The sequence below is a fragment of the Saccoglossus kowalevskii genome, chromosome 3, assembly GCF_978046115.1.
Source record: "Saccoglossus kowalevskii chromosome 3, keSacKowa6.1, whole genome shotgun sequence".
Taxonomy (NCBI): Eukaryota; Metazoa; Hemichordata; class Enteropneusta; family Harrimaniidae; genus Saccoglossus; species Saccoglossus kowalevskii.
Genome location: NC_140643.1, coordinates 42,213,540 through 42,228,650, shown reverse-complemented (window position 1 = coordinate 42,228,650; position 15,111 = coordinate 42,213,540). Strand labels below are relative to the sequence as shown.

The 15,111-nt window shown below is 35.9% G+C and overlaps 1 protein-coding gene across 1 annotated transcript in view; it reads left to right on the top strand.

Annotated features, from left to right (window-relative positions):
• The window catches only part of LOC102809759 (uncharacterized), a 79,435-nt gene extending 71,503 nt beyond the window's left edge, over positions 1 to 7,932 (top strand). The window contains exons 25-27 of the mRNA XM_006816631.3: positions 6,364 to 6,523; positions 6,693 to 6,818; positions 7,206 to 7,932. Of these exons, the coding sequence (XP_006816694.1) occupies positions 6,364 to 6,523; positions 6,693 to 6,818; positions 7,206 to 7,322 (403 nt within the window). The 3' untranslated portion in view covers positions 7,323 to 7,932. The remainder of the gene's footprint in view (positions 1 to 6,363; positions 6,524 to 6,692; positions 6,819 to 7,205) is intronic.
• Positions 7,933 to 15,111: the final 7,179 nt, after the last annotated feature.

The following is a 15,111-nucleotide window of genomic DNA, read 5'->3' as shown; positions in this document are numbered from 1 at the left end:
CTTTCTGAATACGTCTGGGTTTCGTAAGTTTTAGACAATGAGCTTTTATCACCGTAAAAGTGTTAAACTGAGCATTGAAGAATAATTTATCTGTCGAAAACAAATAATTTCTTGATTTAAAAAAAAAATCATGCCGTTTTCCCATGGAAATCAAAGGCGAAAGGTCGCACTACATTATCGGTAAATCTCTTCCGTGTTGCATTCACCATGAGGTCGCTGAACTGTCATTAACATATTTAAATGAGCTATGTAATTTAGACACGTGGGCACCATCCAGCATTTTGATTGGTTAATTAGCGACTTGACCTATCCGGTCAATAATACGTCACGTGAGCATTCAAAGCATGGCGGATATCGTATCGGCTGTTTACATGTGACTGAAATCATTCGCTTACGGGGAAACTAAGTTGAATTTTACTTGCATTTTATAACAATTCAACGAATTTATTTTTCGTGCGTTATTGTAATCACTACTAAATAATAATCACCAATATCAACACTTCGAAAACAAGTAAGTTATTCACTTGTGACCAGCAGCATGGCCGGATCGAGCTACATGTGATCATTTGCTACTAAGCAGTGCATTCGTGTTTTTATTTGAAACTTCTGTTAGAATATACTTTTCGTTACCAAGAAAATTAAAAAAATAAATGCATATTACATTAAAAATATTTTTTGTATCATGTGGAATTTTTTTTTGATTGACTGTAATTTTTCAACATTTCGTAACGCCTATTTTAGAACCAAAATAAGGCCTTTCACTCTTCCCCGACGCCTATTCAAGAGATTGTACGGTGTATTGTTTTTGTGCATGTGTTGTGGACAAAAAATGACCACGCCCATTTAGTGATTGCAATATGTACGTAATAGAAACCGCACCCCGAACTTGAGCTTTTGATCCCAATTTTTAAATTGATACATTGTAATATAAACCGCGGTTTATAATAGGACTTTAACGGTACAGTAGATAATATTTGGTAATCGTAGTCCTGAGTAACTATTAAAAATAGCTAGACGTTTCGAGCAATGGTTTTTCACTTCTATGCTATTGATAAAGAGCCATTGCTCGAAACAAACCAAATATTATCTACTGTATATCATATTTTATTTTAGGTCGGTGTAGAATGTCCACCAACAAATGCTCAGTGATTTTCCGAATGAAAATGACCAGGTTTTGTTAACCCAAAAGATTCATAGTGGGTTTGTGATATATAGTAGCCATATAAATGAGGAAAAATATTTGATATTGTTGATTCAAACACAAACTTTTCATGGTTGACCATCCATGTGTTAGGCCTATAATCATCTCTTGTACATCAAACCCATCCCACCACCATCTCCTCTGTACTTAAGGGGTTAGCATACGTTTAATGTGTTTTTTTTCAATATTTTTTTTTTATTTTAAATTATTGATGGTTATGACAGTATCTATGACTGTGCTTTTATTCTAAACAAAAACTCCACTTTATAAGGCTTATTTCGACGTTTTTTCTATTTCAAAACATTGCCACGTGTGATTGTTTATAAACACCACCAACACAAGCACAACACTCGCTTGAAACTAATCCTAATTGACACTTGATGAAAGATCCGATTTGCATATCAATACTACAAAGTTTATGTAATCACGGTACTCATTTCGCCCAGCCTTCCGCTTTTACACCCACAGCTTATTGCTTGATTTCCGACCATGCGGTCTTGTCCGACCGGAAACCGACAGCATTTTAATCGCTCTTTTTTTCGCTCGCTCGCTCGCTCATTGAAAACATTGACTGCTCGTCAAAACACTGATCACACATGAGTAGTCGAAATGGTGGTTTTTCAAATCTAATAGTTGCATGACACTCAATCGTCAAAGCAACTTAAAGTACCTGTGAAATGGCTGCTATTTTCACACCTAAAATTATCCATTGTTACATAAATATTATTAATTTTTATGTTTCTAAGCATGAATTATTTTTTTAATTGAAAAAAATGTGTTTTAAACTCCTTCTACGGTAACTTTATTTTTGTGTATTTTAAAACGAGGCTCCTCATTAGCTTCTTATTTGCATACTGAAATTCCCCTTGTGACGTCAGAAGGGGAAGTCGCATGGCAGCTTGCATTGCCGATACGTGTAAATAAGGCAAATTTCTTGTGCAGTTTTTTCGTCTTTGACTAAATTTTCATTTATGTACTTGTTCGTCGAGGAGAAATGGACCATAATGAACACATAGTATAAATTTGTGTTGCATGGGGTTGAGTTAGATGCGAAATATGTCGGTTCTTGTGTAGCTGGTCACCGTGATCGTCACCGGCGCACGTTTGTACACTGTCGCTGGACAAAATAGGTTACTAGGCACGTCACTACACTGTTTTATTTCATCGATCGTCTGAGTAAAACTTTCAAAATTAAAATAAAAGAGAACATATTTTGACATTCTAAACATTAGACTATAGTGATCACTATAAAATAATTAAAATGATGACAAATCACAGTTACTAAATAAATGAAAGCCGCGTGGAAATAAATTGAAATTTTGTTGAAATAGGTGAACGCGTCGGGTTAAAAGCGGCGTTTAATTGGATAACAAAAATAATCGAGATCGACACACTTACAGATAAATTCAGAGTGGATTCGAGTTAGCGTGATCCATGGCGAGATTGTCATACTTATAACATCATATTAAAACTTTATTTAGTGGAAACACATTGACCAAGCCCGGATTCTAATATTTCATAAATTATTACGCAGATCAAGCTGCAAGCATGGAGGTAAAAAAAGAACAGAGGTGTGAATTCGACATTCAACACCAATCACCAAACAATTCAGAAACTTTTAGCCTTCGAAAATGAAAACAATTAGCAGCGTGTAAGGGCTGTGTAATTACCTGTTTGTCCGACGCTTCGTTTTTGTGTTACTGTCAAAATTATTGCTACTCTTTACTTAACAGGGACTAAATGGTCTCTATAAAACGATAATCAGGATCGCAAAAAAAGTCAACTCATTTGAAACACTTGCCGTCTCTCTCTCTCTTCTGAAATTCGCCTTGGTGATCATGGTCCGGAATCTATTTCTTCAAAAGTGTTGCGCCATGTTTATGTTGTCGGCGTTTCTCTTTAAACCCAGTTGTTTTTTTCATGGACAAGGACAGTTTTTCCAAAAAAAAAAAGAAGCTGTGTTTAAGTGGCTTTCGTTCACTGATGTCGCACTTTCGGATCGATTATAAACGTGTGAATACTACACTATGATTATACGTTTCACTGCAACTGCCCATAACACAACATCTAAAAACTCTCTCTCAAAAAAAAAAAAAAAAAATAGACAAAAAAAAAAGAAAAAAACGCCGACCGAAAAATGTATATCGTTTAAAAGTATACTGAATGATCAGTGTTATTACGGCTCAAGGTTATGACTTCCTCTCACATTTTGGCATTTGGTGGCTCACTTTCGGCGAGAGTCGGAAATCCGGAAACAGTCGACCGTTTCAGGATAGGTGGGCGTGGCTACAACACGAGAAATATCCCAAATTTACTTGGATACGAGTAATCATTTTCAGCAAAAAAATCAATAACTGCTCATTTCAGTGGGACACAGATCTAAAATGGGAAACGTGAGGGTGGGCATTGCACAGGCACTTTAACTGGGACCTCTTGTTACGTGTTTTGAGTGCTTGTTCTAAATGTAATATTTTATTTTAATGAGACAGTTACGTGAAAAGGGCATAGGTAACTTCTTTCGACAGAGCAGAGAAGTGAGGAAAATGTTAATGATTAATTCCAAAAATAACGATACCAAAACCATGTCGGTCCACAGGCTGGTATAATTTGACATTCAATTTTCAAAATTAAGTCACGATCAGTAAAAGTGTTCCCACAAAAAATATTTTGACTAAAATGGCCACATGCTCTGAAAAATATTTGGTGGCCAGAAGATGAACAATTCGAAAATCAGGATTCATGCGGAAGTCTTTCAGGGCTGAAAATCATCGACCCTACTCTGGGTTACCTTATTTCACAATTAACAAAGAAAACTGATTCGCCATGGACTCAACTTAGTTTTTCTTCTTTCTGAACTAAGGTCAAATCCCCTCCGTTTTAGTCAAAATATATCAATGTTTTTCAGTGAATAATTTTGAAGCCTGTCACAGAACAAAAAAAAACTATGTGAATTGAAGCCGGAGATTGGACGGTATGACGACCCTTCAATTAGCGTCAAATATGCTTTGTTACAACATCATTGATTTGCTGAAAGTCACCTGATCGGAGCACGACCTGGGTCACAGAACCATGTTTGTCCGCATTATCAACAGGATTTTGTGAGAGAACCACACCCACATTTTCAACCATTTTCAGCGTGGAAGTTGCCAATAAATGTCAAAAATCTTGTGCATTTCATGTATTCAGATAAAATAAATCTAGCGATTGCTAAAAATGATTATTAATATATTCCCCGATGCTCTTGGAATTTTTATTTTTTTGATTTCAAGGTAAGAAATGGCTAGTTGAAGTTGTATCGACTTCAAGGCGGCTGTTTCACCGCGAACAACCAAGCTCTGTTGTAGTTTCGCGATGTAAAATGAAATATATATAAAAATAATACTTCTATTATTTGGGTTTTCAGCCCACAAATTACGGGACATGATCCCCATGAATTACGGTCAATGTTTTGTCTCGGCTGATTGTGATGAATGCTAGACGTCGGGACCGATGCCCGTCCTAAACTCAGTATGGAGAAACCAACGGGGATCGATTTCCCGAACAAATTATTGGGGCAAGGTCGACAGACATTCCAAACAATGGAAATTATCAACGAAAGAGGAGATTTATCTAGATATACTGTCATGACAAACATGTACACAAAGAGGTGCAATATTAGGTTTAATTTTAGGCTTAGATTAAATATTTTCTTTCACTCAGCCCATGCATGGAACTGCCATTTAGCTTCATTGTCCTTCAGCTTGTCTTCACCTTGAGGAAAACAACAATAATTATACAAACCGTAAACGCATTGCGAAGACTCAACAATCGGGAAAGAAAACCCAGACAACCATGTCGTACTTGTGTTGAAATACATTTTGCATTTCACGTCAGAATATTGTAGAAAATAAAATATTCAATCCAAGCCAAATCGAAGTCAAAGGGTCAGATTGCGTGCATATAATTATAGATTCGTTAAAACGAAAAGTATTTGAATTTTTGTCAGCTGTTCAACATTTATAAAAACCAGTAAGACAATTATAAGACAATGTGAACCTCGGAAATTTTCTGCAAGCGAGTGGGCGGTAATATTTCGGGGTTTTCGCGATCGAAAATAAAGCGGAAATTGTCCAGTCGAATTCAACAAGCGGTCACAAAAGCGAGCGGAAAAAGGCGAAGTCATTGCTCTTGTTCGCACCATGGTTACTAAAAAAGAAACCGTGTTCGCACGCTTGCTACGACGTACCAGTTTTACAGTGAACAGTAATCAAAACAAACTTGAAGATATCTTGTGCACACGGCTTAAACCATTTTCTTTATTTGGAATAACTCCGCCTCCACACCGTATTAGTAATATGCAAATCACTACGTCACTTTCGCGGGAAGTCATCACGTTGTCGGTTGACACGGTAGGGCCGTTCTGAGATTTCAAAACATATTTCATCCTGTCTTTAACGCGTATAACATTTAGCCCCGACATTAGAAGGCATTATTTAGTAGCTGGTCGCTAGGCAGACATGTTTCAATAATTATAACTTCATATTTTTCAAATTTTTAGGCCTAGTTTAAGATTCATTGACCTTGGACGTGTTTTGCGTTTATCTTGAAATTGATTTCTGCGTAGTTCTACAGATTCAGTAAGCAATTTCTAACAAACGAAGGTCAGATCGTCGCCATTTTTGGTCAACTTTACCGCTATATAAAGTACTGGAGGAATGTTCCTGGATTTTTTTCTGTCTGCCTTCGTTTTGATTTTTTGCTTATTTTTATATAGAGACATGTTGGTTTTACTCAGGTGTTAATGTCCAAACATTTGAAATAAGGCTACATAAAAACAAATTATAGTTGCAAAAAAATGAAAAACATATTGTACATGAAGCACCCCTCTATAATATTTACATTAAAAAAATATATTCAGTCGTGCTGCAAATTAATTATTAATTGCGTCATTAACCGTTTTACTCTATTTTCGCGTATTCTTGTGATCACGTGACTTGGTATTTGCATAATTTGAAAAAATTGCCATATTTCCAAAGTTTGAAACAAGATCTTTATTATGGTATATAACATGTATTGGTAAAATGTATGTTTCAGTCTGTAAATTGAGACCAAAAAATTGAACCAGCGAACGTATGCTGCTAACCCCTTAATACTCAGAATGTTATTATTTACACTATTTTCAGGTCACGGAAAGACAATAGTCGATTGATGCAGGATTTCAACCGAATACAGACACAGTGTAAAGACGCAGAGGCAGAGCGAGTTAAATTGGAAGATAAAGAAAACACATGGAAAAAAGAACTCAAAGAGTTGAGGAGGGATAAAGACAAATCTCGCAAGGAGGTGAGTTGTGCAGCTTTGTATTTTTGTCATGGTGGTTGATTTCATGTCATGTAAATGATCCATGCAAGAAAGAAGTGTTGTATTTATTCATGTCTTATAATTTTATGTATTTACCTAATTATTGTATTCATTCACAGATACATTTCTTTCTTATTCTTCTTTATCGTAGCTCATTGAAATAAACAAAGAGAATTCAAGACTTAAGCAAAAATGTACAGATATCGAAAATAAAAGTAAAATTTTAAATAACCAAGTAACCCAGCTCACGGAAGATGCAGGGGCACGAGCCACCAAGGTAAATATTATAGATATTACTATTAATATAGATATTAGATATTACTGTAATAATGTCCTTAAAACTAGCTATTATTCGAACATTACTAGATTTCTTAACATCTAATTTAGTTTGATATTTCTATTTTGAAATCTTTGTATTCTCCTCTGTACAGTTCAATACTAAGAGTCGTGTGTGGTGAAAAACCCAAATCTTTAACAAATCATTCTTCCCTTCATTACCTGTCAATGACATTTCTATATGTTGTTTATTCACATGAATTATTTTTTTGCTGGTATCTGCTCATTCTCACTAATAGTACATATGAAAACACAATTAATTTGACTGAGACTCTGGGACAATCTGTCAAAGTTACAAATTAAATTATTATCTTTCCTTTCTTTGTAGGTCACATCCATATTGATACTTTCAGCGATTGTACTCTTATTTGCAATCTTATCAAGGTTATTTTCTGGTGTGTTTGGAAGTTCAGCATCGTCCACAGAAGGATCAATAAGCTCGTGATGTTATATTGTACGCTGATTATGAACTGTGCCAATATATATTCCATTGTTAATCAATTGAAAATCACTTAGCAGTGGGAATGTATTAGAGACGCAATTTTTTAAACAATATCATTCTGGTTTTTTAACTTATTCAATCCTGGAGGATGCCAGACAGTATTATGTAATGAAAACCAGTGATGGTTAAAATATCCCCTAATTTTCAAATGAATATGATGAAGTATAAATGTGTATTTGACATATATGAACTACAGGATCATTTCTCTGTACAATTTCTAGCTGGATTTATGAATTATGTAATTTTGACAAATAACTAAAACAATACAAATTATGAATATTTTACCATCGTATTTTTATACGCCTTGGATACAAAGTTTTTTCATCATGCGTGATTTTATGTTTTCATTAGAACTATTTACAACTGTTTTTAGTAATTTTTTTTTTTTGGGTGTTAGGGGTAAACTCATTATGAAAACTACTAGTTGTCTTACCTTCCATATGTGGTATAGAATCTATACCTGGTTTTATAAGAGTGGATTTGTAAGAGAGAAGAAAAACAGTTTTCCCATTTTTGAATTCAAAATAAATTACACACAGATCTAGATTCAGAACTATGCCTCATTTTCACTGCACTGTTATGTCAATGGTTTTCATTTCTGTCCCTGAGATGATTCTGCTTTAGCCACTCGTAAGGTCTGATCGATACACTGCATTTGACAGCACTTGAGACAACCCGATACCTGTTTTTTGTCAACTGTCCAGAGAAGTCTAAAAAGAGGGTTCACTGAATTTTGGTTGTTCTGTTGATAAAAGCCATTATTCCCTAAATTGATTGAATTGCCAATGAGCATTTAATTTGATTGACCCCAGTTCATAACTTGAGACATAAATTATCTAGCAAGCAAGATTGTTTGCTTGTTAGAAGTTCATGTAGTTGCATGAACATCATATAATAATTGTTAGTATGACACCATGACTGTGTGAACATGGTGCACTTTCAATTGGAGCCAAGACATTCATTATATCTGTATTGGTGAACATGGTGCACTTTCATTGGAGCCAAGACATTCATTATGTCTGTATTGGTGAACATGGTGTACTTTCATTGGAGCCAAGGCATTCATTATGTCTGTATTGGTGAACATGGTGCACTTTCATTGGAGCCAAGACATTCATTATGTCTGTATTGGTGAACATGGTGCACTTTCATTGGAGCCAAGACATTCATTATGTCTGTATTGGTGAACATGGTGCACTTTCATTGGAGCCAAGACATTCATTATGTCTGTATTGGTGAACATGGTGCACTTTCATTGGAGCCAAGACATTCATTATGTCTGTATTGGTGAACATGGTGCACTTTCATTGGAGCCAAGACATTCATTATGTCTGTATTGGTGAACATGGTGTACTTTCATTGGAGCCAAGACATTCATTATGTCTGTATTGGTGAACATGGTGCACTTTCATTGGAGCCAAGACATTCATTATGTCTGTATTGGTGAACATGGTGCACTTTCATTGGAGCCAAGACATTCATTATGTCTGTATTGGTGAACATGGTGCACTTTCATTGGAGCCAAGACATTCATTATGTCTGTATTGGTGAACATGGTGCACTTTCATTGGAGCCAAGACATTTATTATGTCTGTATTGGTGAACATGGTGCACTTTCATTGGAGCCAAGACATTCATTATATCTGTATTGGTGAACATGGTGCACTTTCATTGGAGCCAAGACATTCATTATGTCTGTATTGGTGAACATGGTGCACTTTCATTGGAGCCAAGACATTCATTATGTCTGTATTGGTGAACATGGTGCACTTTCATTGGAGCCAAGACATTCATTATGTCTGTATTGGTGAACATGGTGCACTTTCATTGGAGCCAAGACATTTATTATGTCTGTATTGGTGAACATGGTGCACTTTCATTGGAGCCAAGACATTCATTATATCTGTATTGGTGAACATGGTGCACTTTCATTGGAGCCAAGACATTCATTATGTCTGTATTGGTGAACATGGTGCACTTTCATTGGAGCCAAGACATTCATTATGTCTGTATTGGTGAACATGGTGCACTTTCATTGGAGCCAAGACATTCATTATGACTGTATTGGTGAACATGGTGCACTTTCATTGGAGCCAAGACATTCATTATGACTGTATTGGTGAACATGGTGCACTTTCATTGGAGCCAAGACATTCATTATGTCTGTATTGGTGAACATGGTGCACTTTCATTGGAGCCAAGACATTCATTATGTCTGTATTGGTGAACATGGTGCACTTTCAATTGGAGCCAAGACATTCATTATGTCTGTATTGGTGAACATGGTGCACTTTCAATTGGAGCCAAGACATTCATTATGTCTGTATTGGTGAACATGGTGCACTTTCAATTGGAGCCAAGACATTCATTATGTCTGTATTGGTGAACATGGTGCACTTTCATTGGAGCCAAGACATTCATTATGTCTGTATTGGTGAACATGGTACACTTTCATTGGAGCCAAGACATTCATTATGTCTGTATTGGTGAACATGGTGCACTTTCATTGGAGCCAAGACATTCATTATGTCTGTATTGGTGAACATGGTGCACTTTTATTGGAGCCAAGACATTCATTATATCTGTATTGGTGAACATGGTGCACTTTCATTGGAGCCAAGACATTCATTATATCTGTATTGGTGAACATGGTGCACTTTCATTGGAGCCAAGACATTCCTTATATCTGTATTGGTGAACATGGTGCACTTTCATTGGAGCCAAGACATTCATTATGTCTGTATTGGTGAACATGGTGCACTTTCATTGGAGCCAAGACATTCATTATGTCTGTATTGGTGAACATGGTGCACTTTCATTGGAGCCAAGACATTCATTATGTCTGTATTGGTGAACATGGTGTACTTTCATTGGAGCCAAGACATTCATTATGTCTGTATTGGTGAACATGGTGCACTTTCATTGGAGCCAAGACGTTCATTATGTCTGTATTGGTGAACATGGTGCACTTTCATTGGAGCCAAGACGTTCATTATGTCTGTATTGGTGAACATGGTGTACTTTCATTGGAGCCAAGACATTCATTGTGTCTGTATTGGTGAACATGGAGCACTTTTATTGGGGCCAAGACATTCATTATGTCTGTATTGGTGAACATGGTGTACTTTCATTGGAGCCAAGACATTCATTATGTCTGTATTGGTGAACATGGTGCACTTTCATTGGAGCCAAGACATTCATTATGTCTGTATTGGTGAACATGGTGTACTTTCATTGGAGCCAAGACATTCATTTTGTCTGTTTTAGTTTAATTAGTACGAACCTTTATCTTAGATATGCCTTGACTGGTGACATTCAAACTTCACACGTACATCGTACATAATATTATAGATATGCACATGAATTTGTTCTCGTTGTGATTCAAGATGGCCGAATGGTGACCTTTTTTGTGCCGAAAAATCATCAAAATCAAGCTTTTCTGGCATTTCGGAACTCTATCTCAGCTGTTTACAGATGGATTTTGTTGAAACTTGGTACATGCATTGGACCTAATTACGCGTCATTTTGTTTTCCAGATAGGATTAAAAATGGCTGACAGGCGGCCATTTTGTTTTTATGAATGTGGTTCTAGTGCTATATCTGACATGCTTTGACTGATTGTGTTAAAAAAAAATTGTCAGTATACATCATGTCATAGATATAAAGATGTATTGATTTGATGATCTGATTTAAAATGGCCGAATGTTGGCCATTTTTGTGCTAAAAAATCATCAAAAACTCAAGCAGTTCTTGCATTCCAGAAACAGATCTTGGTCTTTTATGGATCGATTTTGTTAAAACTATAATACATTAGACATTATGGGTTCCTGATGCACTTTACTTTGTTTTTCAGATCAGATTCAAAATGGCTGACTGGCGACCATTTTGTTTTAATAAATGTGGTTCTGATATGTTTTGACTGATTATCTTCAAATTTTATATCTTCATTATACATGTCAAAGATATACATATTTATTAGTTTGACTATCCAATTCCAAATGGCTGACTGTGGCCATTTTGTTTTAATAAATGCGGTTCCAGAGCAATATCTCTCAATATGGGTGACTGAATTTTAATGTTAAAAAATTATAATTAAGCATTAGCTTCTGTATCCATATCTTTGACATGTTTATGTGCCAACTATATTAGTATAAACAAAACTATATATTTTAAATTTGATAACTAACAGGGACTGTGCCATGCATGGCTTGTTTATCTGTTACAAAGTCAGCTCCTTGGTTGTTCAAACTGGTCACTGTACCATCACTGATTATTGGCTGGTGTTGGCGCAACCATCCATAGAAACTTAAAACTTTCTTTACAGTGTTATCATGCATTAGGTATCGATTGGACAGTGCAAGTAGTGAATAACTTGACATGAATCATATTAACCAGTGCGTTTGTATGTATGTGTGTGGATAAAAAATAAAATATATATATACATATATATAGCACGTTTTCTGTATCCAGTGAAAAGTGATCTTGCATGAAAGCCATCCATTACACACAGCCAGATTACTAAAGACAAGTACCTCCAAATACCTGATCAGTCAGGTCAATTATCAGTTGCTGTGGCATAGTATCAAGTTTTTAAAAAATTTGATCAGTCAAATTTGAATTAGATTACAGTAAACCAATTTAATTTCATTAATTTTCGGTACTATCAATTTTTTTTTGATAATCTAAGATCATTCACAAGACGTAATTTGGTACAACTGTTAAATAACAATCAAAATGAAATGTTCACTACTATACAATTATGCAGTTTCCCTTGTGCAAATTTATCTGTTCTTGTACACGAGTACCAATAAACTCTTGTCATGTTATACACACGGTATTGATATACATCATTGACATTAAACTAGAAGTGATAAGTCACCATTATTATTACCACAGATCAGTAAAATTAAATCTAGCAGATTGTATTGTTTTATTTATTAATGTATTAGATCTATGTAGGTGTACCACCTCTTAAAAGACACTGAAATGTACTCTGAAAATGCAAGATTAAGGTCACACACATTTTCTTTTACGATTTCCTGCTTAATAATTATTTTGGCAACTTTGACTAACTTTATATATCTGGGAGGGGTCCCTTTTCTGTGGCTTAATTGCAAATTTTGAAAATAAGTTAGGTATGGTCCAGTTCATAACTTTAGTTCAAAAATTGTCTCATTGTGTCTCTTAATGTCTTCCTTAGAATGAAACTACTGTCATTGAATCATATTTTGAGCATAAATATGAATAGTATTATAATTGTTTATATATTATGCAATTATAATTTGGAATCAAATTTCCGTGTAATTGTCACAGGGCTGGTTTTTGTCTACAGAAATCATGGTATGCATTTTAACCCTTATCCTGCCAGCATCTTGTACTTTTACATTCACTTGACCAGATAAGGGTTTAACAACTTGTGAGAAATTCCATAGTTTTTAAAAATATAAAAACAAAAGATGTTTCTATTTCACCCCTTGAGGGCAGTGTTACAAATTCACCATTCAATTCTCGGGAGTACACAATAATTTTTTATACAGTTTTGTATCCATTTACCAAAAGTTTAAGGAATGGTATTTTTTTTTTTTTTATATTGTATAATTGGATGCTTGAAGATGAATAATTGTATGTTTTGTATATAAAGTCATAGCATTGTTGGCAAAGTCTTAAAATATATATCAAATAGTGCTGTTTTAGCTGACTACTTTTTTTTTTGTTAATTTGCTAGAAACCCTTCTGCGAAATCCAAAGGAATTTTGTCTGTAAAAAAAAATATTGCTGGAAGTTTTCCAATAAAATAAATCAGTTTATGTATGACTCGTTTATTAACTCTCTTCAGTCATCAATATTGCCTTTTTGGCAAGGTACTTGGCCATTTCTCATGTGCACTGATCAATTTTGGCTGAAATGTGGTAAAAAACTTTACGACATTTTGTTGAATAACCATTTTGTAAAAAGGTAGAATAATTGTTAATTTAAGTGTTTGAATTCCAGTTATTGTGTTATAAATTGAAACTATAGTTGACAATTTCTTTTAATGTTGAAGAAATGTTTTTGGAGACATAAAATCAGAAAAAGACTCAAGTTGTTTATCACACCTGATTATGCGAAAAGTTTACTTGCCTACTGCTCCTAAATGTTGAACTTATTTACCATGAGATAGTATGAATAATAATATTGTGCTACGTGTTACTTTGATTGGTTAAAACTAAAAGAAATCATTGGATTAGAAATAATTTTGACTGGAGGCACATTTCTGAAAGGCATTTCTTTTACAAGACCATTGAATACATGCGATATTTCCATCAATTCATAAAAGATTTGTTATATGGATAGTTGTCAGTAAGTAAAATTCTTCATTCAACAAAATTGACTTTTGCACCAAAAAAACTTGTTATTCCATATGTTGTTCACATGTATACATACATGTTTATATGAAATATTTCATTTTATACGACAAAAACAGTGACCAATCGCACAGACAAAGCCTTAGCAGGTGTATACAACTTTGTCATGTGCACTTGATGGTAGCCAAGAATGTGAACCACATTTGATGGCAGTCAAGTATGTGAACCACAGTTGGTGGCAGTCAAGCATGTGAACCACATTTGATGGCAGTCAAGGATGTGAACCACATTTGATGGCAGTCAAGTATGTGAACCACAGTTGATGGCAGTCAAGTATGTGAACCACAGTTGATGGCAGTCAAGGATGTGAACCACAGTTGATGGCAGTCAAGGATGTGAACCACAGTTGATGGCAGCCAAGGATGTGAACCACAGTTGATGGCAGCCAAGGATGTAAACCACAGTTGATGGCAGTCAAGGATGTGAACCACAGTTGATGGCAGTCAAGGATGTGAACCACAGTTGATGGCAGCCAGGTATGTGAACCACAGTTGATGCAGCAGCCAGGTATGTGAACCACAGTTGATGCAGCAGCCAGGTATGTGAACCACAGTTGATGGCAGCCAGGTATGTGAACCACAGTTGATGGCAGCCAAGGATGTGAACCACAGTTGATGGCTGCCAAAGATGTGAACCACAGTTGATGGCTGTCAAGGATGTGAACCACAGTTGATGGCAGCCAAGGATGTGAACCACAGTTGATGGCTGCCAAGAAGGTGAACCACAGTTGATGGCAGTCAAGGATGTGAACCACAGTTGATGGCAGTCAAGGATGTGAACCACAGTTGATGATAACGGCCAAGGATGTGAACCACAGTTGATGGCAGTCAAGGATGTGATCAACGGTTGATGGCAGTCAAGGATGTGAACTACGGTTGTTGATGGCAGTCAAAGATGTGATCCACGATTGATGGCAGTCAAGGATGTGATCCACAGTTGATGGCAGTCAAAGATGTGATCCACGATTGATGGCAGTCAAGGATGTGAACCACAGTTGATGATGGCAGTCAAGGATGTGATCAACGGTTGATGGCAGTCAAATATGTGAACCACAGTTGATAATGGTGACCAGATATGTGAACCACAGTTGATGGCAGCCAGGTATGTGAACCACAGTTGATGACTGCCAGGTATGTGAACCACAGTTGATCACTGCCAAGGAGGTGAACCACAGTTGATGGCAGTCAGGAATGTGAACCACAGTTGATGGCAGCCAGGGATGTGAACCACAGTTGATGGCAGTCAAAGATGTGAATCACTGTTGTTAATAACAGCCAAGGATGTGAATCACAGTTGATGGCAGTCAAGGATGTGATCCACAGTTGATG